The sequence below is a fragment of the Abramis brama genome, assembly GCF_963993115.1.
Source record: "Abramis brama genome assembly, chromosome: 4".
In the NCBI taxonomy this organism is placed as follows: Eukaryota; Metazoa; Chordata; class Actinopteri; order Cypriniformes; family Leuciscidae; genus Abramis; species Abramis brama.
The window spans coordinates 52,663,831-52,688,632 of record NC_139966.1 but is presented as its reverse complement, the minus strand read 5'-3'; the positions used below and the strand labels follow the sequence as shown (position 1 = coordinate 52,688,632).

At 39.1% G+C, this 24,802-nt stretch overlaps 1 protein-coding gene across 1 annotated transcript in view; it reads left to right on the top strand.

Annotated features, from left to right (window-relative positions):
• tmtc1 (transmembrane O-mannosyltransferase targeting cadherins 1) overlaps nt 1-24,802 on the top strand; it is a 43,067-nt gene that overhangs the window by 9,791 nt on the left and 8,474 nt on the right. The window contains exons 3-10 of the mRNA XM_084111095.1: nt 3,081-3,154; nt 3,990-4,166; nt 9,504-9,585; nt 10,958-11,061; nt 11,620-11,698; nt 11,779-11,889; nt 18,094-18,215; nt 24,526-24,693. Coding sequence (XP_083967221.1) covers nt 3,081-3,154; nt 3,990-4,166; nt 9,504-9,585; nt 10,958-11,061; nt 11,620-11,698; nt 11,779-11,889; nt 18,094-18,215; nt 24,526-24,693 — 917 coding nt within the window. The remainder of the gene's footprint in view (nt 1-3,080; nt 3,155-3,989; nt 4,167-9,503; nt 9,586-10,957; nt 11,062-11,619; nt 11,699-11,778; nt 11,890-18,093; nt 18,216-24,525; nt 24,694-24,802) is intronic.

Here is a 24,802-nt window from a genome sequence, read left to right as displayed (position 1 = left end):
AGAGGAGCATCACTTGACAGGCATCAGCAGGCTCCTGATGGAGGACTGGCTTTCTGTCTCTCCCCGGAGACTGTACTGAAGCCTGCCGACCATCTGTCGGACCTAGTCCTTCACTGACATCCACCAGCACCTCGCGCTGGACACTGACCATGGTGTCTTGTAATTGAAAAATACATTTTGTCCTTGCATTAATTACACTTTATCTCTTATTATATTCTTCTATCCATACAGTTTGGAAGCTTGACTCATATTTTCCTGATCTGAACCTTTCTAGCGCACTCATGCGCTGTATTCTGTTCGGCTTTTGGCTGTGCATGTGCAATAAAGTGTAGTTTCTCCACTCTATCTGTCCCTTATAAGGGTTTTTGAAAGGTGTGTGAGTGGAAAAACTGTTGATAGATTTGGTTTCGCAGCAGTGGGAAAGCAGTTAGTGTGTGTTCTGCGGACCCTCTGCGTTGGCAGGACAGGGCCGGGCTGCAGCTGTTTTAGAGGAATTCCTGTCGAATTAGGTAATTGGCTGAAATGAGGTATAGCTGTGGGTCTTTCTGAGAAGTGGAGCGTTTCAGATCTCCAGCTTGATTTACAATTACCCTACAGATGTGTGTGTGCGTGTGCGTGTGCGCATTTAAACGCCAATCTTAGAAGTCGCAATTGAGGGGGAAGAAGTCACAATTGATTCCTCTCCCTTGGAAGAGACCCTATGGATCTACTTTCAGGACCAAATGTCTTAAAACACAATAGATCAGGAATGCGGTCCTTTTAGATTAGATTAGATTGGATTGGAGTTATTTGTCATTCCAGCAGTATAAACAGTCGAATGAAATGTTTAATCTAGGTTTGCAGTGCATTTGACAAAAATTACAGTAACATTATAAGGACACACGGTGAGTAATACAATTACTTCACTGTAAATTATACACTGTTCATATACAGTATGTGTAGGTACTCTCTGCAAGTGTCCAGGGTGACATTTTCCATTTGAGGAGTCGTGATTACAGTTTTTTGGTGATGGTAATTGCCTGTTAAAACAAATGTGTAGGAGGACAGGTGACAAATAATATGAAAGTTCAATGCGTGATGGATAATTATAGGGTCATTCAAACTTTTTTTACGCAAACTGTTTGGACAATAGCATTATGAATGGTCAGGTGAATTTTTTTCTTCTGTGTTTGTTAACTCTAGGCAAGTCCATCTAGGAAGTTACAATCACATACATTGGTAATTACGTGATGTGATGTGCATCAATTTATTTTGATAGTCAAAAATGCTCAATTTGCGATTGTGACGAATTAGAGAATTTGATCAAAATAAATGTGCTTCCACTATTATTTTCATATAAATATATAATTTTAATTTATTTTATTTTATGATCATGTTAGTGGTGCAGAAATTCAACGTTTATCTTATTGATGTTTTAATAATGGATAATACAAGCAATACTCTAAATGAAAAACGTATGATAACGTTCCCTAGTTGCTGCATCCATTACAACATTATGGTGGCGTTCATGTGCGCTTATCTCATAAATACTATTATTTCAATATGACCCAGACAGAGGCAGCATTTATACATGCTTTTAATGGATGACTGCTTTATTACAGCAACTGTGAAAGTCTGGCGCTATATTTGCTGATAGGTCCACTAGCCAGACATCTATATTCAGCCCATAAACACAGCAGCCGGACCGTAATACCACACAGACGCTGAGTTGTAGTAAAGGCCAGTGGGCTTTTTATATGTTTACACTGAAGATGTCTCGGAGCAGTGCAAAAACACACACACACTCCCTGTCCCTCACCAGTGGTGCATGTATAGTCTGTTGCTCCGGGGTGTGTCTTCTGGAAGTGTGTGTATAATTCCATGGAATTCTGCCTCTGGGGGGGATGGGCTTCAGAATCCCTCCAGATGTGAAGTGTGGGATCATTTTAACAGGCAAAAACTAGGAGAAAAAAATGTGAATGCTAACAGATTGGAGAGGATAGGCGGATTTTAAGGATGTTGTGCGTATTTAGGGGGATGGGACGATAAAAGGACGGAGCAGACAGCGGCAGGGAAATAAATCTCTCTCCGTCTTGCCCTCACGTTTTCGTTTTCTCCTCCCCGCTCTTTCTTCCCCCTCATTTGAGTTTTGTGAGACCATACGTCCTATAAAGATGTGATCATTAAATGTCTCTGCCTCATTGCAAACTAACACACACATAGATTTATCCACCCTTTCCTCATACAATTCACAGTTTTACATCACCCTCAGTGACAAAGCTGCCACAATGGGAGTGAATTTAATGAGAATGTAGGATAGCTTCAATAATGGGCATCACTACTCAAACCGTTTTGGAAGAGAGGCTCAATGACATTGACAATGAAAGCAGTGCTCTGTTACACTAGGTTTACTGATAGGTCCGTTTTTGAGGTGTGTGTGTGTGTGTGTGTGTGTGTTTGGTATTACAGTCTGGCTGCTGCATTTATGGGCTGAATATAGATGTAGATATAGGGTACATTTACACAATGACGATTTACTAAAAACCTTTTCCTTTGCGTTTTCCTTTGCGTTTTTCATGTACAGACAACGACATTGTTAAAACGATCCCTGTTCACACGGATCCAAAAAAAAAATTTAAAAAAAAAAAAAGACTAAAAACGCTGTATTCTGCTGCCAGGCCAGTAGATGGCGATGCCACTTTGTAAAGAAACACTTCGCGCCTAAACACTGAACACGTAATACGCATGACATCACCGGTTTCACAAATTCACGTTTTTGTAGTTTACATGGCGACGATAACGGTATAATTTTTTTTTTTTAAACGTGCACTTTGAAAAACGTTTTAATAAGGCCCCCAAAATGCCATTTCCGTGTAAATGAATGGCTAAAACACATAACAAGTTTTCTGTTTTTAGTTGAAAGCGGTGTCATGTAAACGGCCCCGTAAATATCTGGCTAGTGGACCTGGACTGAATCTGCAATCCTAGTGCCAGACAGTTGCTGTAATAAAGATCAAATTTGAAAGTCTTTATGTTGATAATCTGATGGTTTTGTTACATTAGCATGATGATTATAAATGTGTCGTGCTTGTGTGTTACAGGTGTCTGGGATCGTCGGGAGAGCAGATGTGTTAGCCAGCATGTTGTTCCTCCTGGCCTTTCTCTCCTATATTAGGTAACAGAGCTGAGTATTTTCCATTAGGGTGTAAAATACAGATCTGTATTGAACATGCAATGCATCGATTACTGAATTGAATAATTGATTATAATTCTAAAAATAATTAGATTTGTATCCAAAATGCAATTAATTTAATGTTATCAAACCGAACCTTGATGAAATTGTAGATTTCATGATGTGTTCGATTGCAATTGTTTACCAAATTGTTAGTATTGAAAATGATTACAAATCAGATCAAAAGAATCTAATTTATTTATTTTGATTATTATGTATTGTGTGACATTGTCAAATTTCTGCCATAACACCTTTCTAAATTGTTTGTCAGTCTTAGAGGAAACATATTTACTTACAGTCAGAGTACAGTAGCGTTTTCTCTGATGCTCACCAAAGCTTCATTTACTTGATGAAAATAAGTAAAACAGTATTATTGAGAAATATCTCAATATCTCTATTTAATATATTTTAAAACGTCATTATTCCTGTTTTGCAAAGCTGAATTTTCAGCATCATTACTCCAGAAATGATTCTGATATGATGATTTGGTGCTCAGGAAATATTTCATATTATTATTATTATTATTATTATCAATGTTGAAAACAGTTGTGCTGCTTCATATTTTTGTAGAAACTCTGATAAAAACCTTTCATGATTTTTTTGATGAATTGAAAGTTCAAAAGAACAACATTTATTTGAAATAGAAATCTTTTGTAACATTATAAATGTCTTTACTGCTAATTTTGATCAACTTTATACATCTTTGCTGAATAAAAGTATTAATTTCAAACTGACCTTGAATGGTAGTGTAATATGGTGACTTCTTTCTTTCTTTCAGGAGTGTGTCAGCGAGCAGAATGGCGGACGAGTTTCCCACTACAGTGTCAGTCTTGTCACTGGCTCTCAGTCTGTTGTTGGGCACCTGTGCCATGCTGGTGAAAGAGACGGGCGTTACTGTGTTTGGTGTGTGCGTTCTCTATGATTTCCTGGTGCTCTGCCGCAAGCCGCTCATCTTGTAAGTGTTTGTATGCTCACTATACTAGATTATTTGCAGATGTTAATTATTATTGGCTGGCATTGCTTCGGGAGGCACTGGGTGTCATTGCGTTGATATTTTTAAATCCAACAACCATGACAACATGACGTTATATATATCAATTGTATAACTTTTAGGCGTATTTTCTCAAATCCGTAATTGTCTTTGATTTGTCGATCGAGTTTTAAGGTCATCTTTTTCATTTAGATCTGAAAAGGGAAATCATTTCTATCTTATCTGTTGTGCTGTGTATAGAAGTGGCTTGTAAAGAGCTCGGAGAAGGCCGTCTGTGTCTTTCTATAACGGAATCTTCCATGGAATGTTTATGGAGAATCCCATTGTGGCCGGGGCTTCGGAGCAGCCGTGTGCTTTCAATCTTCAACCCAAGGCTGAGACAATGCCATAAGTGACCAATACACATTCATCACATGCAGTCGGATCACATAGCACAGACACTCATTAAATTCATTAGGCGGTTAACGATCGACGGCCCCTAGACAGACATTGACTGGTTGTATGTACTGTCTGAAAATTAGCTTGGCTCATCAAAACATGTAAATGCATGCCGACGCACAGTCTGACCTTGGGTCTTGTCCTTTCAGGAAACTGCTATTGAATATTCCCAATATATTGACAAGGATTTTTTTGCCTGTATAAGAATTATTCGCTTCATGAATATTGCAATGATTTAATGCGTTTTCTTTTTAGCCATTTCTAAAATGCATGCCATTAGGTTACTTTCACGTTCAAAACGCAGCGGTAGGTTCAGTTCATTTCTATAAACTAGTGCAAAATATCAGTTTTAATAAATTCACTCATAATAACTTGTATCATTTGCATCTCTAGCATTGTAGCATGTAGCATTTTTCATATGTTAAAATGTATTAGTAAACATATATATATATATATATACAGTATGTATATATATATATATATATATATATATATATATATATAGATTGATTAATTACGATTAATTGCATCTAACATAAAAGTATGTAAATATACATAACTAAATCATCCGCCTTATGTTGCATCATGAGCACAAATGACAAAATTTTCATCACGTGTCTATTTATCGCCTACTCTTTTTTAAATTTTTTAATCAGCTAATTAGTTTTTTGCTTCCTTAATCATTTAAAGGACGACTTCTTGTTTAACTGGTACCAAACAAATTGTACGAGCAGACAATCTAGCCAGAGATCAGCACAGATCTGCGATGGATAATACACAAAGCAATCTTCCAATTACAGCTCGGCACTTTCGTTCAGCTGTGCCGGTAATTGGCATTCAAAGAGAGTCAATCAGGCGAGACAAACAGCAATCGCACTCTCAGACTCAACCCAAACTCTCGCATTCTCTCTCTCTCATAGTGTGAACCTCATTTGGTTCAATTACAGTCTCAGCTACTTAAAATGTGCTCTGTGTCCAGTGGGTCTGCACTCTCCGAGAATGTGAAAAGCTGAACAAAGGGGCTCATCAGTGAGTGGGAAACTGAGAGGAACCCCTTGACTGGCCCTTGGGTTCTCATTACTGAAGGAGACACACGACTGAGATGCCAGACTGATCCTTGAGTGCTGTGTGAAAACATTACACCCCTGTATACACATTCGCACACAATCCCATGCTCAATCCTCTCCCCCAGGCTAATAAGTTACTGGACCAGCTTTGCAGTTTTGGTAGTGTAATGAAACTCCTATTTCATCCATTAGGGCTTACAGAGAAACTTATGGGTATTTAGAAGAGGAGGACGAAATTTATTATCTTACTAATACTCGTGGTTATGAGGTGTAGTAGTTGTCAATGCATGGTTTAATTATGACATTAACAGTCCTAACAGCATTTGAACCACTTCTAATGCCCTAGAAACACATTTGCAAATAATAGGGAAAGTTGTGTGGCCAACTGCAACATCTGTGATACATCTCGCATCCCTGTATTTATCACTTTGCAGTAATGCATTATGTTGTCTAACACATATTGCTACAGCACCAATCGGTTAAATTATGTTCAGTGCCAGCTTTGTTTGCGCAATTGAGTCTCTCAACGCTCCCATGTGTTCTGCAGAGATCAAAAACACAAGACATGCGTCTATTCCTCTGCATTAGTCACAGAGCGCATAACCTCAGAGATAAACATTGCATCAAACATCCAGTAGCAAAAGCACTTTTAATCCATTATTAAGACATTTAGTATTGATGATATGATGTTTGTAGTGTTTATTTGTGGTTATGTATAAGCATACATCATATTCCACAAATCTAGGATACTTTTATTTATTTATTTTAAAGCAATAGACTCTGTTGTAAAAGCTGTTGGATGTTATATAATTTATTATCTAAAATAAAATTAACCGGCATGTAAAGTGGGTTTAAAGGGGTGGTATAATGCCCTTTTCACAAGATGTGAAGTAAGTCTCTGATGTCCCTAGAGTGTGTATGTGAAGTTTTAGCTCAAAATACCCCACAGATATTTTTATATAACATGTTAAAGTTGTCACTTTTTGAGGGTGAGCAAAAACGCACCGTTTTTGTGTCTGTCCCTTTAAATGCAAATGAGCTGCTGCTCCCGGCACAGGGGGCGGAGCTACAACAGCTTGTGTCCTTTTACCTCACACAGCCATGCACTGAAAATTTCAAAAACTTTTAGCCTTTTATGTTCAAACCGGAGTCAGATAATGATGGAGAGACTCAAGAAGAAGTGACAACATGTAAAAGCAACAGAACATTTCTGAATGGTTAGCTGATGAATTTATGTAGCTTATGTGTAGTTACCTTCTAGTCACTGATTAGCATATTCTGTCATGATAATCTTTAAATCGCGTTCCCGGGGGCGGGGTTTATGTAAATTTTAGGGCTAGTGATGTCACTTACCCGGGAGGAATGTCGTGTAGTTCCTACCAGCCGTTTGTTGTAGTCCTTAAAAAGCGATTTCTTTAAAAGCAAATATCTCCCTTTGCTTTGAAGTTTGAGCATCGTAACTTTGCAGATGTTGTTTATGCTCAAACAGCAACATTACACACTAACTAAAGTTAGAAAAGTGAAATCATAATCAATCACCCCTTTAAATGAATTATATGACTGTATCCCCCTTAAATTCTTTTTTTTTTTTTTTTACATCTCAAAGGTTTTTAGGTTCTCGATTATAATCCTACATGCAATTAATATTTTTTTAGTTAATACTAATATGTAATATTTAGCTTTAACAAATTATTTAGTGTTCAACATTTTTAGTACATAACCCTATTTAAGCCACTGCACTATTGTCCCTTAAAAAAATACTTTTTATCCACTTTGTAAAAAAATATAAATAAATTATAAATGTAGTATTTAAAAAAAATTCCTTTATTCAATGAAAATGACAAAATAACAAATCATGTATTACATTTAAACATGTCCCAAATTTTAGTAACAGTGTTGCAAAACTTACAAACTTATGTGAGTTATTTTAATTTTTTTAAGCTTGACCTCCTCAGGTTGATGAGCTACATTTGCAGTGATTGAGCACCTTATTTCACTAAGCATTTGTTGAAAAACTATAATTTTTAGATTAATTTAAAGATTTTGAATTTTGTACCCTTTTCAGTGAGCATGCCATGGATATTTATTAGGTAGATTATTAGATTGAAGGAATATTTATGAGCTGATCCGGAAGTTAACAGACACAGCTTCAGTGACGGCAGAAAAGAACATCTGTGTCATTTCTACAAACAGAGCGGCGTGTGCTCGCTGGCGGGCGTGATAACCCTCCTCAGCCTTGAAGAACAGCAGAGGAAAGGTTCCTCTCCGTCTGCGTCTCCCTCTGGGGAATGAGGGCTCTGTAGCTTTATTTGATTTTCAAAAGTGCCCATAAACCTTTGCTGCTACCCGTGACCCTGGGGAGGACACAAGACACAAACCCTCACACACACACACACAGTGTGGAGTGTGTGATTGTGACTGATAGTCATCATAATGCCTGTAGACACGCTGTCTCTCAGTTTTGGTGAGTGTGTGTTTGCAGTGAGGGGGTGGAGTGTCTCCTGTGGGCTTTATTAAATGCATAAGCTGACACTTGTTTTCTCTCCTGTAATTCTACACCAGTGCAATATTCATAAGAGTATCAGTTACTAACTCCTCACAATCGGCTGACATTAAGTAAATGCTCCCAATTCCATTAAAAGGATTGTTTATCTGGATTTTTGCATTTATCTGCATTTGCAACCCGTTTTACTTCCCTAAAGTGATAGATTTCCAAGGGAAGGTAGATATTTAATAAAAAAAAATAAAAAAATTGAATTAGCGTGCCAGTTTGCATTTTGTGTAGGACTCCTCCCCTTCTGAAGCATGGCCAGCCCCCATTGGCTGAAACTTGGTGGCCTTGGTGATGTCATATGAAAAGGAAAGTTGTTTCAGAGGGAGAGAAAGTGTTTATATTTTAATGAAATCTTCATTTAATAATTGAATTTCTTTGGAATAACATGCACAAATGAATCGTTCGTAATAAGACTGGGAACTTCTCCATTGGTTGAATCTTGGTGGCATCATTTGTCATCAGAAAAGGAAAGTTGAGATTTTGATGAAAAATTATGACTATTTGTATTTATTTTGAATAGCATGCACTGAGGAGATGATCACAGTAAGAACAAGAATGTAAATTAATAAAGTAAATTAAAAAATGTAAACATTCTTTGTTCAGTGTAAAAACTATTCTCATTCTCATTCAAAGTCTTTTTAAGTCTTTTAACTTGAAGAAGCAAGGATAGAGACGGGAGGCTTGCATTTTTTAAAATTAGCACGGTTACGTTCCCTGGAGTACAATACGCTCTGAACAGCACTGATGCACACACACACATTCATGCACATAGTCATTAAGCTGAGCTCTCTCCAACTCTTTACTGAATCAATCAGCAGAAGTGCGATGTACTGTCTGAGCTCCATTCCTCCCCCACCTCCTTCTCTCGCCTCCTCTTTTCTTTCATTCATCTCACCCCACATTTCCAGTCACAGCTGTCACGGTGTCATGTCACGCTGAATTAAAATTCACTGTACATCCCGGCACTCTCAAAGAGGGATGATGGCGTTCCAGTTTAGAGCAGCATTTTAAAGTCTTATAAAGAGGGCTGTGAGAGTGTTTGTCTGCATGTGTGTTTTCACTCGATTTCTTGCAACTCTGTTTTAGAGGTAATTAATTGAGAGCAACGGTAAACGGATTAATATACCCCTAAAGTAATTCACTGATGGTTTGATTAAGTCTGTAATGAATGAAAATGCGTTCATCGGCTGATTGAGTTATGGAGTTTGTAAACTGTCACATCTGGTTATGCTTTCGTTCCAGGCATCTGTCGCGCTCCAGGTTGAAGGAGCTTGTCAGAATTTCCTGCCCGTTTGTCAAACGTGCTTGCGTCGTCTCGTTGCATGTAAGTAGCTACATTTGGTAACACTTTATTTTACAGTGTCTTTGTTACATGTTACATGTAGTTACTATAGTAATAACTATAAATTATGCATAATTACATGTAACCCTAAACCAAACCAAACCCTAATCCTAACCCTATAGTAAGTACATGTAGTTACTTAATATCACTCAGTACTTAAATGTATAATTACAGTGTAACAAAGACACCTTAAAATAAAGTGTAACCCTACATTTTTACTGCCAAATATTGCAATGCTTTTGGGTGGGATCAGGGAAATGTTTATTTTAATCAACATTCATGCTTTTTTGTTGTTCAATGAAAGAAACAAACGAATAAAATGAGTCATTTTGTCATATCAGTCAAAAATGTCTTTTTTTTTTTTTTCATTTGATTTAGTTTGCATGCATGTCTTCTTATGACTGAACAAAATGTTTATATTTATGTTTATGATACAGTTTGTATAAATTGCCCCAAATTTTCAGTGAATTCCCTTTAATTCCCATAATTCCCGTTAAGTTTCCAACTTGGAATATTTCCAAAATTCCCCAGCTTTACTTCCCATGGAAAGTTTCCAGAAATTTACCAGACATTTTCTGCCTCTTCGCAACCCTAGTGGTTAAAGATCTGGGCTGGATTATACTTCGATTTTTAACCATAATCAATGTTTTGTGGCTTTTAGTTCATGTCTGTGAGCTTTGATCTTTGAGTATCTAGATCAGGGTTTCTCAAACTCGGTCCTGGAGGGCCACTGTCCTGCAGAGTTTAGCTCCAACCCTGATCAAACACACCTGAGCAAGCTAATCAATGTCTTCAGGATCACTAGAAACTCACAGCTAGGTGTGTTTGATCAGGGTTGGAGCTAAACTGTGCAGGACAGTGGCCCTCCAGGACCGAGTTTGAGAAACCCTGATCTAGATGATAGCAACCTACTAAAAGCTGGGAAAATAGACTCTTAGTGGATCAGGGGTCTTTCTTCTTCAGGAATATTGATGAATCTTGTTTTCAGGGGCGAATCCGCATTTGTCCCTCCCCCTAATAATTTTAGCAACCCAGTTACTTAAACAGGTTTTTTTTTTCATGTGAACCTCTGATATTTTAATAAAGTTAACCTTTCATAATATCGTTAGTTTTTACAAGCTCCTATTTAATGTTCAAATTTATTACTTTTTTATTATTTTTATAAACTTTTTTTATTATTTTATTATATTTTGTATTATTTTATTTATCTTTTTATTTTATAATTGATTTATTATAATAATTGATTTATATCATTTTTATTTAATTTATATTAGCATTGACATTTATGTCATTTTTTTTGCACTTCATGTGCTCATTTGTAACTTTCACAAGTTTTTTCTGTGTTTTTCTGCAGGTTACAGTCATCATGTCTTTCCGCTTATGGTTGATGGGTGGATCCATGCCACTGTTCTCAGAGCAAGACAATCCAGCATCCTTCTCTCCTTATCTGCTCACCAGGTCGGTCTGACTGTCATCACTCTGTTACGGTTCTGTTTGATTGGCTGCGTCCTCCAAAATCACACACTCATACTCCATTTGCTTATTAGTTTCCATGGTTTCAAATGAATCACGCACCTGTTTCTGCTCAGTTCATTAGCTCTTCCTTGAACTTAAGACTTTAGTTTCCTCGGTTGATTGCTCCGTGTCTTCAATGTTAAATGTGGCGGCGTTCTCCTGAGTTATTTCTCTGAATCTCCTGCGTCATGAGAAATATGTTCTCATCCACTGAAGAATATATGGATTATAACAGCATTCAAATTCAGCGGGCGGTCTGATGTGGTTTGGAACGTACACAAAAGCAGGAAAACCTTGAAATTTCCTCCCATCCATAAATAACCGGATGAAGAATTGTTTTGTTGCATGATTTTATCTACTATAATTATCTTATGTAAGAAGAACCATTAATATTTTCTGTGAATGCATAAAAAATCTTAAAATATCCATGTTATGACAGAAAACGTGAAAACTTTTTAACTTTACATGTATTAATTTAGCAAATCTCTACTGTCTTTTTAGGTTTCTTTCATACTGCTATCTGCTCGCCTTCAATGCCTGGCTCTTACTGGCTCCCATAGTGCTTTGCTACGATTGGCAGGTAAATGGCATCAACAGAAACACACTGCAAAAACTACATTCTAGTAAACGTTTGATGATTGCATGAGTTGTGATTGACAGGTGGGAAGCATTCCTTTAGTGGAGTGTCTGTGGGACGGACGGAATATTGCTTCCCTGACTTTGGCTCTCGTCATGCTGGCACTGAGCCTGAACTGTGTTACACGCCTACAGGTGAGCACACAAACACACACACACACATTTCCTCATGTCAAGACAACCGCTGAGACTTTCCTGTTTCGATCATATGAAAGCCTTCACTCATGCTGTCTCACATCCCGCTGTTCTGTCGTTCCTCCAATTCTCCACGACTCATCGCCATAGCAACCCATGAAAAATAGCAGCGACTGTGTAAATGAGTGCAAACGCTCACATCACGCGAAGCAGATGTTTGCCCGTGAGCTAATGCACACGTTCCTCACGCAGGTTGTGCATGAAGTGAGATGTTTATTCATCCGGTTATTCAGCTCCTTAGGCAATTATTTCTGCTCATCTCAATCTTGCAAATTTTGTGAGGCACATATGCTGACGGTGAAATTCATATATCATTTTCATATGCCATATAAATGTACTTTTAGCATCACAGACCCTGGAAGAATTAGCAGTACATCAAAACTGCTTGCAAATCTTTATTATAGCACCATTATAGTTTCAGACAAAGAACTTCTTAAGGCATTTGCTGTTGCAGTCAAAGATCTTTGTTTCAACTTTTTAACTTGAAACTTAAAATGCCTGAATGACCAAAATGTCTCGATTCCTACCCGTCTATAACTTTATAGTTATCGTTCTTGGTGTGAACGGGTCTTTATGCACCTGCTTGCTGTGCAACGAGTGTTTGTTTGTTTGTTAGCATCAAAGACACCAATATTTTTTGCTGGTTATGCATGGAAAAAGTTAACATAGTGGGTATGTGCTTATGATATATGCAGGTTCAAATCTATTTTTCAGTTTTTCTACAGATTTCTATGCACTGAACGAGCTCAAAAAAGCCTATGAATTAGAATAAAACAGATAACAGCAAAGCATTCAAGGTTTTATAAGAGCTTGAGAGCTCCAGCCACCAATAAAACATTTACAGGACCATTTTCTAAAAACATTTTGTGAAACTGCGAGAGGATATCAGTCAGGTTTTGTCGACCCCCAGAACGGTTTATTAGTTGTTTGCCGCTGTGTTGGCGGTGTCCTTGGGGGATCTTTTAGAAATGTTCGCATTTCTCTACACAGGTCCTTGAGTTTGTGGAAAGAAATTGGCAGTGCGTTTTCTCGTTTCTAGAATGGCTGATCCGACTCCACGTAATGAGACTTGGGGAATGGGAAAATGAAAGAGAAAGAGAGAGAGAGAGAGAGAATATTCCAGTCCCTGTTCAGCAGATCTCATATCTACTGACTGAATAATTCATAGTGTGTGTCTGAGACAAGCTGACAGACCAATGTCAGTAAACTGCCTGCTCCTTTTACTGATCGAGTGGAGGTGTGTGGATGTGTGCGAATGCTTAAGAGTGAAAAAAACTGGTTTTCTCATTCCGTTTATAGACAACAATCTCAGATTTCATATTCTATAAATGTTTCACACGTGGACTGGAGGATCAGTTCAAACTTTCATGTACCTTTCAAGGTCTGAGGCCACGTTGAAAATCTGGGATTTCAATTTAATTTAAACCTGGCAATTTTAGGATTTAGAACATTTTAAAACAGAAACATTATGACAAGAGTGTGCACTATTTGTATGTGAGTATCAGTGTTGTTATTGTAAACTAAAACTATTTAAAACTAATATGAAAATAAAAGCTAATTCAAAATATTTATAAATCATTAATCAAAATTATCATGCAAACTTTGTACAGACTCCTCTGTAGCGACTATCAGATGTTCTTGCTTATATTGAAGCTCTTTGAATTGTTCTCAAATCATCCTAGACACATGATTCAAATTTCCACTCAAATTGTAATGCTATTATCACACAACTATCCTTCTTGCCTCAGGAAGGGGAAAGATGATAGAAAGGAATTGAAGGACTGAAAAAAGGAATGGGTTAAGGGAAGTGCTTAATTTGAGCCGGATCCTTTTCCGGAAAATGTCAGATTTTGGATTATTAAAGCTACACTGTGTAATTTAATTTGATTCTTAGGAAAAAACACTTTGTTCTTTCAAAATCATATGTGCTCATTAATGTGTAATTACTTCTACCAACTAATCAAGTATTCTCGTAAGCGTAGAATCTGTCATTTAGAATACATACGAGCGAGTCGCTCGAATGGCGGCAGCCATGTTGCGCCTCCATCTTGAAAATACATTAGCCAAAGAGGGACATACCCGGAAATTCAAGCTTCGCCTTTCGCGTTTTGACACTCAGTGGCACCGTGACGAATGCGAGGGGGAGATTACTCGCGACTGCCGGCAGATTTGAAATAATACGGCCACCGTAGGAGTTAAAAAGCCCTCGGAATGGGAGGGGCTAGAAAGTAATATTCAGTTGGTAGTCATAAACAATTTCACCACTAGATGGGAGAAAATCCTACACAGTGTAGCTTTAAGCAATTTTAAGCTAGTTTTTAAGCAATCCGGCATAAACAAGTGCAATTACATGGTGACGTATGAGAGAGAGACAGAGTGAGCATTGTAAGAATTGGTTCGGTGACCAACCAATGAGAGTGATTTTGAACTTAAGAAAGCTGATCAAAAATATATTTGCTGAGGGCCAATGGAAAAAAAACATAACCTCCAAATACATCTTACTGCTTATTGTTTTGCGCCCAGTAAATGCTAAAGTTTGGAGAGTAAGTTGCATAAAGTTCGGATAGAGTGCATATACCTAATAAATTATTCACCAATATCGCCAAAATGTCAAAAAGACAGTCAAGCATGTTTTCATTTTCCATATCCACGAGTAAAGCTGATGGTGTTTCTGATCAAAAGCGATCCCAAATATGGAACGGCTAATAATAAGGATAGCGGGAGACACGAGCACGGGAGTTAGATCAGTCAGAATCAGAAAGCGTCATCAGTGAGAGAATATCACTGATCAACTGAATAATTTTTGGTCTCACCGTATACTCTACGTGACAGAATAACACACAGTTAGGGCTGTGCAGAAACTTGTGGATGAAGCTCTTACAGTTAAGCCTTCACTGTTTATTGACATCATTGTATGTTCCGGGAAAACTTAAGTTGTATGGTCAGTGTCGGTCACAGCGACTTTTAATTTTGATCCGGATATTATTCATTTACAAATGAAGCGCTGGCTGAGGGGAAGAACCAGCAGGAAAGAGCAGACCTGAGAGAGAGGTGTTAGTCTATAAAGGCCACTGGATGGATTTTGGCCCGGTGACATTTCGGGACAGACTGCGGATGACCTCTGTTTGTGCTGCCATGACAACAGATGGCAACTGGCGAAAAGGATAATGCCAAAGCTATCATCATGACCCAGCTTAAGCCCTATAATATTTCCCAGAAAAACATAAGCTTTAGGCTTTGTTTTTATGAGTGTTGTCTGGTTTTGCTTTCGATTCCTGTTTGTATTGAACTGTTTGTATGTTGTTTTTTTTGCTCTTTTTCCACAATTATATATAAGTGGTAACGTTAACCAAATAAAAACATTTTTTAGCAGTGATGGGAAAAATCTGAAGGCTGTTGTGTTGGTCATTTTGACAGATTACACTGAGGGTTATCTATTGAAACATATAACTGTAATTCCCACCCCTGTCCAGTTGGTGGCAAGTGCGCATATTAATTAGCTATTATCTATTATGGTCTATGGAAGTAAAATAATGACAAATGGTTTTGAAACAAAAAAGCTTGTTGAATTGCTCTACTTGAAAAAATATGCATTGCATTAACCCTGCTTGCATTTTAATGCATTGTATTTTCAGGGCTTGCATTTTTATGGGCTGAAATTCAACATGGTTGTATATTTAAGCTGTGAATATTATAATAATAATATAATAATTATTCATATTCACCTTTCAGATTTCACTTCCAAAATGTTCATTCTGTTTAAAAATACAACCTATAATATTCGACCGGCAATTTTCGGTCCATTTTATTTCGCTTTACAAATTCGCTTCCACAAATTCAGTGGTTCAAATTCGACAGAAAATTCAATGTTTGACATCCAGGAACGGCAGGAATATCAGTAGATTGCCGATTTAACATTTGTCATTATTTTACTTCCATATGGTCTTGTCTTTGATCTCAGTGCATGAAGTCTTTGTCCAGCCTGAGGCTTAGGCCTTGTCCCAAATGGCAAACTTCCATGTACACTTGCAGTCTTGTGGACTTACAATGGCCATCGCATGTGAGTGTCCCATTTGGTCGCGAGTACCCCCTTTCACAAAAGTGTGGACTCGGAGGAAGATCACGAGGGCTTAGGGCTCCATTTGGGACAGGGACTTACTCACCACTACGCACAATTGCAAAAATGTCACGGCAGCTGAGTGTGAAAAGTTTCTTCAAAAGGCCAAATACTTGTGGTGATGTTGAAAAAAGAGGGACTGACGTGGATGAGGTGGATATATAGGTAAATATCTTTTAACATTTAAGCAAATAAAGTCCTCAGAGATTGTTTATAATTTATTGTTTTAAACAAATCTGCACATACAGAATGCAACAGTTATGGCATCACAATCATGAATACATTACCATATAATTTACATATCAGCACCTATTTAGGCTTATGACCGACTATATGAGCAATGCTGCCATGCGAAGATCAGCCAATCGAAAGTCACTATTAGCAGTGTTTTTATTGTTAACAAATTTGTTTTTTTAAACTTAAATGAAATGTGGCATTGGCAACTAATAAAATAAGTTCTAGTACTAAAATGACTAAAACAAAACCTGAAATAAAAACAAATTAAAGCTAAATAGAAATAAAAATATTATTATTATTATAAAATATAAAACTAACTAATAAAAATGACAAAACACATTAAAATGAAAATGGAAAATATAAAAATAAAAGCTAATTCAGTCTATTAATAAATACTATAATACAATAAAAATAAAACAAGTGGACTTGTTTTAGAGGGGAACAAAGCTAACAAAGTGTAGAATATGACCTATGTAATATCAGAAAAATGGATATGAATTGAGCTATGCAGCTCATTTGACTTGAACTTAAAATGCATAGCTTCCCCTTTCACTGAAATAATCCCATTGTCACATGACCATCCTTGGCCACGCCCATCACGCACATCCTCCGATCAGCCGTGCCAACTATTCACCCTAATGACTTTCCAATCTGTCTCTGCAGGAATGTTTACTTGGCTAATTGTCTCATGCAAAACACACAGACACACACGCAGGCCCGAGAGTGAGTCGATTTGTTACCGTGAATGAATGTCATCAGCACATTTTGTATATTTCTTGGTACAGTTGTTGCATGTCAGAATGCCTGCTTATTTGTTGCTGAACCTGAAGTTAATTAATGTTTTTGATGGACTGGAAGGCAAAAATCAATATTAAAACATTCATATATTGTCTGTGGAAATGAGAATGAGACTCCAGACAATGGCTGTGGTAATATTGTTTATTTTTTAGCAGCGTATCGGCCTATGTAAAGTAAACCGAGCGTGATACAGTTATGATTTTAACCCGCACCACCTCCTCTCTCACTCTAGCTTAGATTTCATATCCAATTCACATCTCTGTATTGACCCATCAATCCTCAACTGTCATATTTAATGAACTTGTACATCGATAAAAACAACACCAGCTCATATTTCAAGTATACTCACTCAGATAACACTAATAAAGATATGGAAGCTCTGTAGTGGAGCATAAAAGGCCATTTTCCTATGCTTATACTTTACTATTATGAATTTCACTTGGCAGATGAAAAAATGGATGAAAAAAACATTTACTCAAAACCTACTCAGAATACCAGGTTACCATAGCGACCTCATAGCAACACCCTAACAACCTAAGCAACACAGTTAAAAAACACTCCGAATACCACACCAACATGCTCAAAACACTCAGCATACCTTAGCAACTTCTAACCTAAAAACCTAAGCAACACCCTAGCAACCTCATAGCAACTCAGTTAACCCCTCAGAATACCATAGTGACCTCATAGCAACGTGCTAAACACAATCCGAATGTAACTTGATAGCAACACCTTCGTAACGCAGTTAAAAACCACTCAGAATACCATATCAACCACATGGTAATACATGAAAAAAAAAAACACAGCATCTTCATAACAACACCTTAGCAACAAAATAGCAATGACCTAATATTGTGCCTGCAGGTTTTGCATGTAGAAAACGTTTGCTTTTGTTTCGTTCTTGTTTCTCTAATTGCAAAAAAACATAGTTTTTTCCATGTTCTCTCCACTCTGGTTTCTCACTTTTTCTCTGTCTCTCTTTCTTTGTGTAGAAGATGAAAGGAAAGGAGGTGTTGGTGGGCGTGCTGTTCCTGGTCTTTCCCTTCATCCCAGCCAGTAATCTGTTCTTCCGCGTGGGATTTGTGGTGGCGGAAAGAGTTCTCTACATGCCCAGGTTTGTGTCTGCGCCTGTAAAAATATATTGCGACAGCCAGAGAAAATGTCCTTTAAAAACATTCCTTGCTCTGCAAAATACTTTTTTTTTTTTTGAGCTTTACAAATTCAACCCCCATTTTTCTCTCCCTCGTTCTCCGTCAACTCGCTGTGGGAATCACACACCACTGATAACGGTACATAATCTGTCTTTAGCCCTGCTTCCCATAATGCACCATTGATCTGTTATGTGTGTGTGTGTGTGTGTGTGTGTTTATGTGAACTGTAGAGATTAACAGACAATGAGGCGTGGTATTTAATAGAGGATGTTAAAAAATTATCTTATTAGCTCGGAGTGTAGCGGTGACCCGACAAACGCCCACATACACACATAAATATACATATACACAGCATTACATCCTTGAGTACACTTAGTTATGAGTAATGAGCGGTTTCTGCTCAGTGAATTTAATGGCCTGTGTAAGGATCAGATGGGCACTTATCTTGGCATTTAGGCATCCATTCTCTATGCATGCTGGGTAAATATTAGTAGCACTGTCTTTGTTAGCGCCAAGAGCAATAGTGATCAGACACGTGAGGGTGGCACTGCGGCTCGGAGGCCAACCATTTACACTCACAGTCTCTGACACACACACACACACAGCTATGAGTGTTATGGGATTGCAGAGAGATGAACCCAATCGCAGACGGTATGCAATACACACAGATTTATTAAGACAAAACAGGGAAAACAAAACCCACGATGGGGCAAAACAAGGCTGGTGGGCAAAAACAAAGACAAACTACACTAGACTAAGATTAAACTGATAACTAGACAAACTAACAACAGCTACAAGATCAGGACTTTACAAGACAGAGTTCTTCACAGGGTACTCACAGGAAGGTTTACACACACTGAGAATCACAATGAACCGGCACAAGACAGCAAACACAAGGGGATTAAATAGGGAGAAACTAATGAGGGAAACAGGTGACGGCGATGACACAATAATGATAACAAGATGAGATAACAAGGGGGCGGGGTTACATGACGAGACAACGCAAGCACACAGCCAAACAAATGGCCATGTGCTTACACACAAAACATGGGTCTGTCATGATCCTGCCTCAAGACAAGAGAAGAACTGGTACACGAAGGCAGAATCATGACAGAACCCCTCCCTTAAGGAGCGGCTTCCAGACGCTCCCTAAGGGAACATTAAACACAGGACAAGACCGACTGTGACAAAGACACAAACCAACAATACATGACAAAAACTATCAAAGGCAGACACGAATACACAATGACAGGATTAGGGTGACATAATAAAAATAACAAACAAGGAAGAGGAGGCGGAAACAACACAGAGTTCATGGGGGATTGTCCAGGGTGAATAGGAGGACTGGTGGTCTTGGGTTTACGGGGCGAGGGCTTAGGACAGGGGTTATGGGCAGGCATTGACGAAGAAACACGAGGTACAGTCTTGGTGAAAACAGTCCGGGGCTGGACAGCGACAGGGGTGACAGGGGAAACACATGGCAACTTGGCAGGAGACTTGATGGGGACAACAGGGTGCGACGACACGGGAGACAAAGCAGGGGATGAAGCGGGTGACTGTGGGACAGGATCCTGTTTGAGAGGACAGACGGACCGGACTGGTCCCTCTGGGCCGATGACTCCAGGCTGCGCTTGACTCGGGACAGGACTCGGGACAGGACACGGGACAGGACTCGGGACAGGACTCGGGACAGGACTCGGGACAGGACTCGATTCATCAGAATCATCCATACTTGATACATCTGACTCGGGAGAAGCGCTGTCTGATGTCGAGGGTTTGTGACTTGAAAGTAACCTGGGTCTGGGTGGCATTTCAAGGATCTTGGCAAGAGCGGTAAGATAGTCAGACACGGCTCGAGCAGCTAAGACGACAGGCATCTCCTTTTGGGCAGAAACTGCTTGCAGAACCTCTTTTGCGGCTAGATCGGCCACAACTCTCTCAGCAGATCCGGGGATAGCGCCTTCAGCAGCGGACTCTGGGACAACGCTTGCCGTAGCGGGCTCTGGGACAGCGTTTGTAGTTGCGGGCTCTGGGACAGCGCTCGCAGTCGTGGGCTCTGGGACAGCGCTTGGGACAGCGCTAGCAGTAGCGGGCTCTGGAACGGCGCTTGCAGTAGCGGGCTCTGGAACAGCGCTTGCAGTAGCGGGCTCTGGAACAGCGCTTGGGACAGCGCTTGCAGAAGCGGGCTCTGGGACAGCACCTTGGACAGCGCCTGGGACAGCGCCTGGGACAGCGCTTGCAGTAGCGGGCTCTAGGACAGCGGCCGGGACGGCGCTTGCAGTTGCGGGCTCTGGGACAGCGCTCTTGACTTCAGCGGCGGGTTGGAGAGCCATCGCGGACTCAGGGGGAGACAGAGACGGAGGACCAGAAGCTCCCCTCCTCCTCCTCTTCCTCCTGGGTCGCGGAGCAGAGACGGTAGCCAGACTGGTGACAGGAGAGGGAGGTGAAGCAGGAAACGTTACAGGAACTGGGGAGCTCAGCGCAGGAGAGGAGGACTCCGGGCAGGAAGACTCCGATGCTGACTCCCACGACGGGTGCCTTCCACGCTTACCATGAAGACTGATGGACGTGGAAGGTGTCTCAGGAGTCGCGGCAGGGCTGGGTTGGTCCCCATGTGTAGCGACGGCTAGCAGACGACCCTCAGGGATCACAGGAAGTGAAGCAGGAGAAGAAGACCTTGTAGAACCCTCTCGATCACCTCCTCTACTGCGGCCTCCACGGATCCCGCGAAACACGACCAACCGGGTCCCTTCAAAAGATTGTCGCTTGGCAGGAAAGGACATACTGTCTGCTGGGTTCAATATGGGCCGGTTCATTCTGTTATGGGATTGCAGAGAGATGAACCCAATCGCAGACGGTATGCAATACACACAGATTTATTAAGACAAAACAGGGAAAACAAAACCCACGATGGGGCAAAACAAGGCTGGTGGGCAAAAACAAAGACAAACTACACTAGACTAAGATTAAACTGATAACTAGACAATAAACTAACAACAGCTACAAGATCAGGACTTTACAAGACAGAGTTCTTCACAGGGTACTCACAGGAAGGTTTACACACACTGAGAATCACAATGAACCGGCACAAGACAGCAAACACAAGGGGATTAAATAGGGAGAAACTAATGAGGGAAACAGGTGACGGCGATGACACAATAATGATAACAAGATGAGATAACAAGGGGGCGGGGTTACATGACGAGACAACGCAAGCACACAGCCAAACAAATGGCCATGTGCTTACACACAAAACATGGGTCTGTCATGATCCTGCCTCAAGACAAGAGAAGAACTGGTACACGAAGGCAGAATCATGACAATGAGAGGAATGTGAGGAACTCTCAGGCTCTGATTCACTTGTCTATGGAGATTTTAAAGAGTATATGGCGCGAACTTTACATACTTCTCATCCTTTTGAAAATCCAGCGTTTAGTTGATCCTGATAAGCGCTCATTGTCACAGTTGTAAAACACGACGGCTTTCTTCTTCCATGAGGGGGTTTGGCTTCACGGCGTCTTTATTTCCAGGTGGACCATTAAAGAACGCGACACACACGTCTCCCAGACATCCTGTAGAATTCAACCAATCAGATGACAACTTCGAAAATCCTGAAGTGTTGAGGCTGTTGAGATTAGTGGCTGTTTAATAAACCTTAAAGACAGACAGAGGGTCATAATGAAGGTTGAAAATATTCATTTTTCCACATGTTTTTTTAATGGAAAAAACTTTATTAAAATTATATGTGAACCTCAGGGGACATATTAAAATATTAATAAAAAAAAATCATGTCATGGCCCCTTTAAAGTTGCAATGAAATTGGAGAAGCTACAGTTCTTTTCCTCCCTATTGTGATGTACATTAGAGTGACACGGATTATCAAAAAAGAAAAAACGTAGGGCAGAGACTTTGTTCTATGCGTTGGTTGTTGATTAGATTAGGCAGATCTGAATACGACAGTTGACCGTAAGAAAGCGACGGAATCTGTCGTTTCACCAGATGATCAAGTTAAGAAACTTTGATTAAGAATAACAAGGTCATAAATAGGGGTTGGAATTACATGGTACCTCACGATACAATACAGGGCTCACGATACCGATAATATCATGAGACAGCAATTCTGTGATAATCAATATATTGCTAGACAATCCTATAATGATACATCAAGATATCTGTCTAACTATGAAAACAAAATGCCTGTGAAAATGTTAAGTGCAGTTTTTCCAGACTTTGGACTTAAACGTGGCTGGGGCATCTGTTATTTTACACACACTGCTGTCCACCATCCCGTTAAAATCCTATTTTTCCTTGACTAGTTAACTTATGTTCACATTTCCCTCATTCGTGTGTTGAGCGCCACCTCGAGGAGCCATGAAGTAGCGACGCTGGGAGCAGGGAAATCTATTTCGAGCGCCGTATTTTATTACTTAAAATATCCATGTTTGGCGCCAGCGTATCGATTCTCATATCCACAACGATATATTGCCCTATCGATATTTTGTCCCACCCCTAGTCATAAAAAAATAAAGCATACACATGAATCTTTCTCAAGATCAGTAACATGAAAGTGGATTGGGTGAATTTTTCCCTATTCATGGTAAAATATGCAAAAGCAATCCCATAGACTTATATAGAAGGAAGGACCTAAACCATATCTGGAGACCAAAATATCATAGCACTCATATCTTCTTCAGTAAAAATCTAGTGCAATTGGTGTATCTTCAAAAAATAATTAAAAACAAATTTATTTGAACTGTGAATGTACCACATGTTTCAGAAGTGTGTGTGTTTGTGTGTATGCGTGTGTGGGAAGCAGTGAAAGTGTGTGTGAAGCCGCAGAAGTCCTCATATGTTCTGTTTCTGAGGAGTGGGTGTTGGCGGGGAAAGGGAGGTGTCGCCTTCCAAATATAAATTTCCTGTGCAGCAAACCAGAGACAAAGAAAGAAAATGAACCTGGAAGGATATTGGGTCACACTTTAAATTAGGGTCCAATTCTCACTATGAACTAACTATTAACTATGATTTTTGCCTAATTACTGTTTCTTAATAGTTAGTAAGGTAGTTGTTAAGTTTAGGTACTAGGTAGGATTACAGGCTTTATAAGTACTAATAAACAGCCAATATCCTAGTAATATGCATGCTAATAAGCAAAGTTAATAGTGAGAACTGGACCCTAAACTAAACTGTTACTGGATATTGAGTCCAAATTCAGCCCTAAAAACACTCCAGCATCGAATACATGAACCAGACATTCCCATTTTTAACTTGCTCTTTGCGTCGATACTGTGAGAGATTGATGTAAATGTGTTTGACTTGAGCCGTTTTTGACCGTGTCCACAGTGACACCAGCGAATGAGGATAAACATTGTGAGACGCGAAATCGGATCAGCCCCTTTCCTGTGGCTAAAGATTTGAGGGTTTTGTCCTTCTCATGATTACCTTTAAATATGCACATTCACAGATGTGCTGGAGAGACTTTGGATGTGCTTTTGTGTTTGTATCTTGCTACAATTTATATTTTATAGAATTATAATATTTTGAATATTAACTATCTCATACTGTGTGTGTATAACAGTATTATTTATATATTATAAAATTTTGTATTATACATTTATTATAAATGATTGAGTTAAATATCTTATTTAATATGCAGAATAATCCATGCAAAATAATATTTTACTTAATTTTCTATTAATATATTCATTCATTCATGGGAATTCATATCATTTTAATTATTTCTTCCCTGTGATTTTGTTTTGAACTTTTAAACTATTTACACCTTTAAATATCCGTGCGTATTTTTTTCATTCAGTATTTGTGTCAATAATACTACATATAGATTCAAATATACTTTCAAGAATATGATTTTTATTCATTTGTTCCCAGTCTTATTTTAACTATTCCCTTGCACACACATAAAGGGTATCATATTACCCATAAAGGGTATCAATACCCTTCAATAAAGGGTATTGAAGGGTATCATGTTACCATTCGTCATGAGAGTTTCACTGTCTGGCTCTAGGAAGTACTTCATATCTGCATGTGAAGTCTAAAGATTTCCCAGTAGATTATCACCATCTTTATGTGTTTGAATTAGTTATTTAGCTGTCGGAAAAAAAAAAGAAATGCATTAGCACTCATATGGCATTAAAATATGACAATACTCTCTACACCACATCACCTGTTATACACAAAGGCCTGTATAAAATCTATGCAGTGTTTCTCACATTACAAAGCTTTTTCTATGATAACGCTCTGTGTGTGTGTGTCCAGTATGGGTTACTGTGTTCTGGTGGTGCACGGGCTGAACAGACTGTATTCAGTGGTCAGTCGGTGGGGAGCGGCTGCTTTAACTGTGTCCATGCTGGTTGTCCTCCTCCTCTTCTCCTGGAAGACCGTCCAACAGAATGAGATCTGGCTCTCCAGAGAAGCCCTGTTCAGGTGTGTTCATATTCAGTTCCTGCTGCAAGATCCACAGTAAACCAGTTTAAGGTGATAGCTGGGTTTTGCAACACAATTACTGGTTTCTAGCTGGTTTAGTTGGATTATT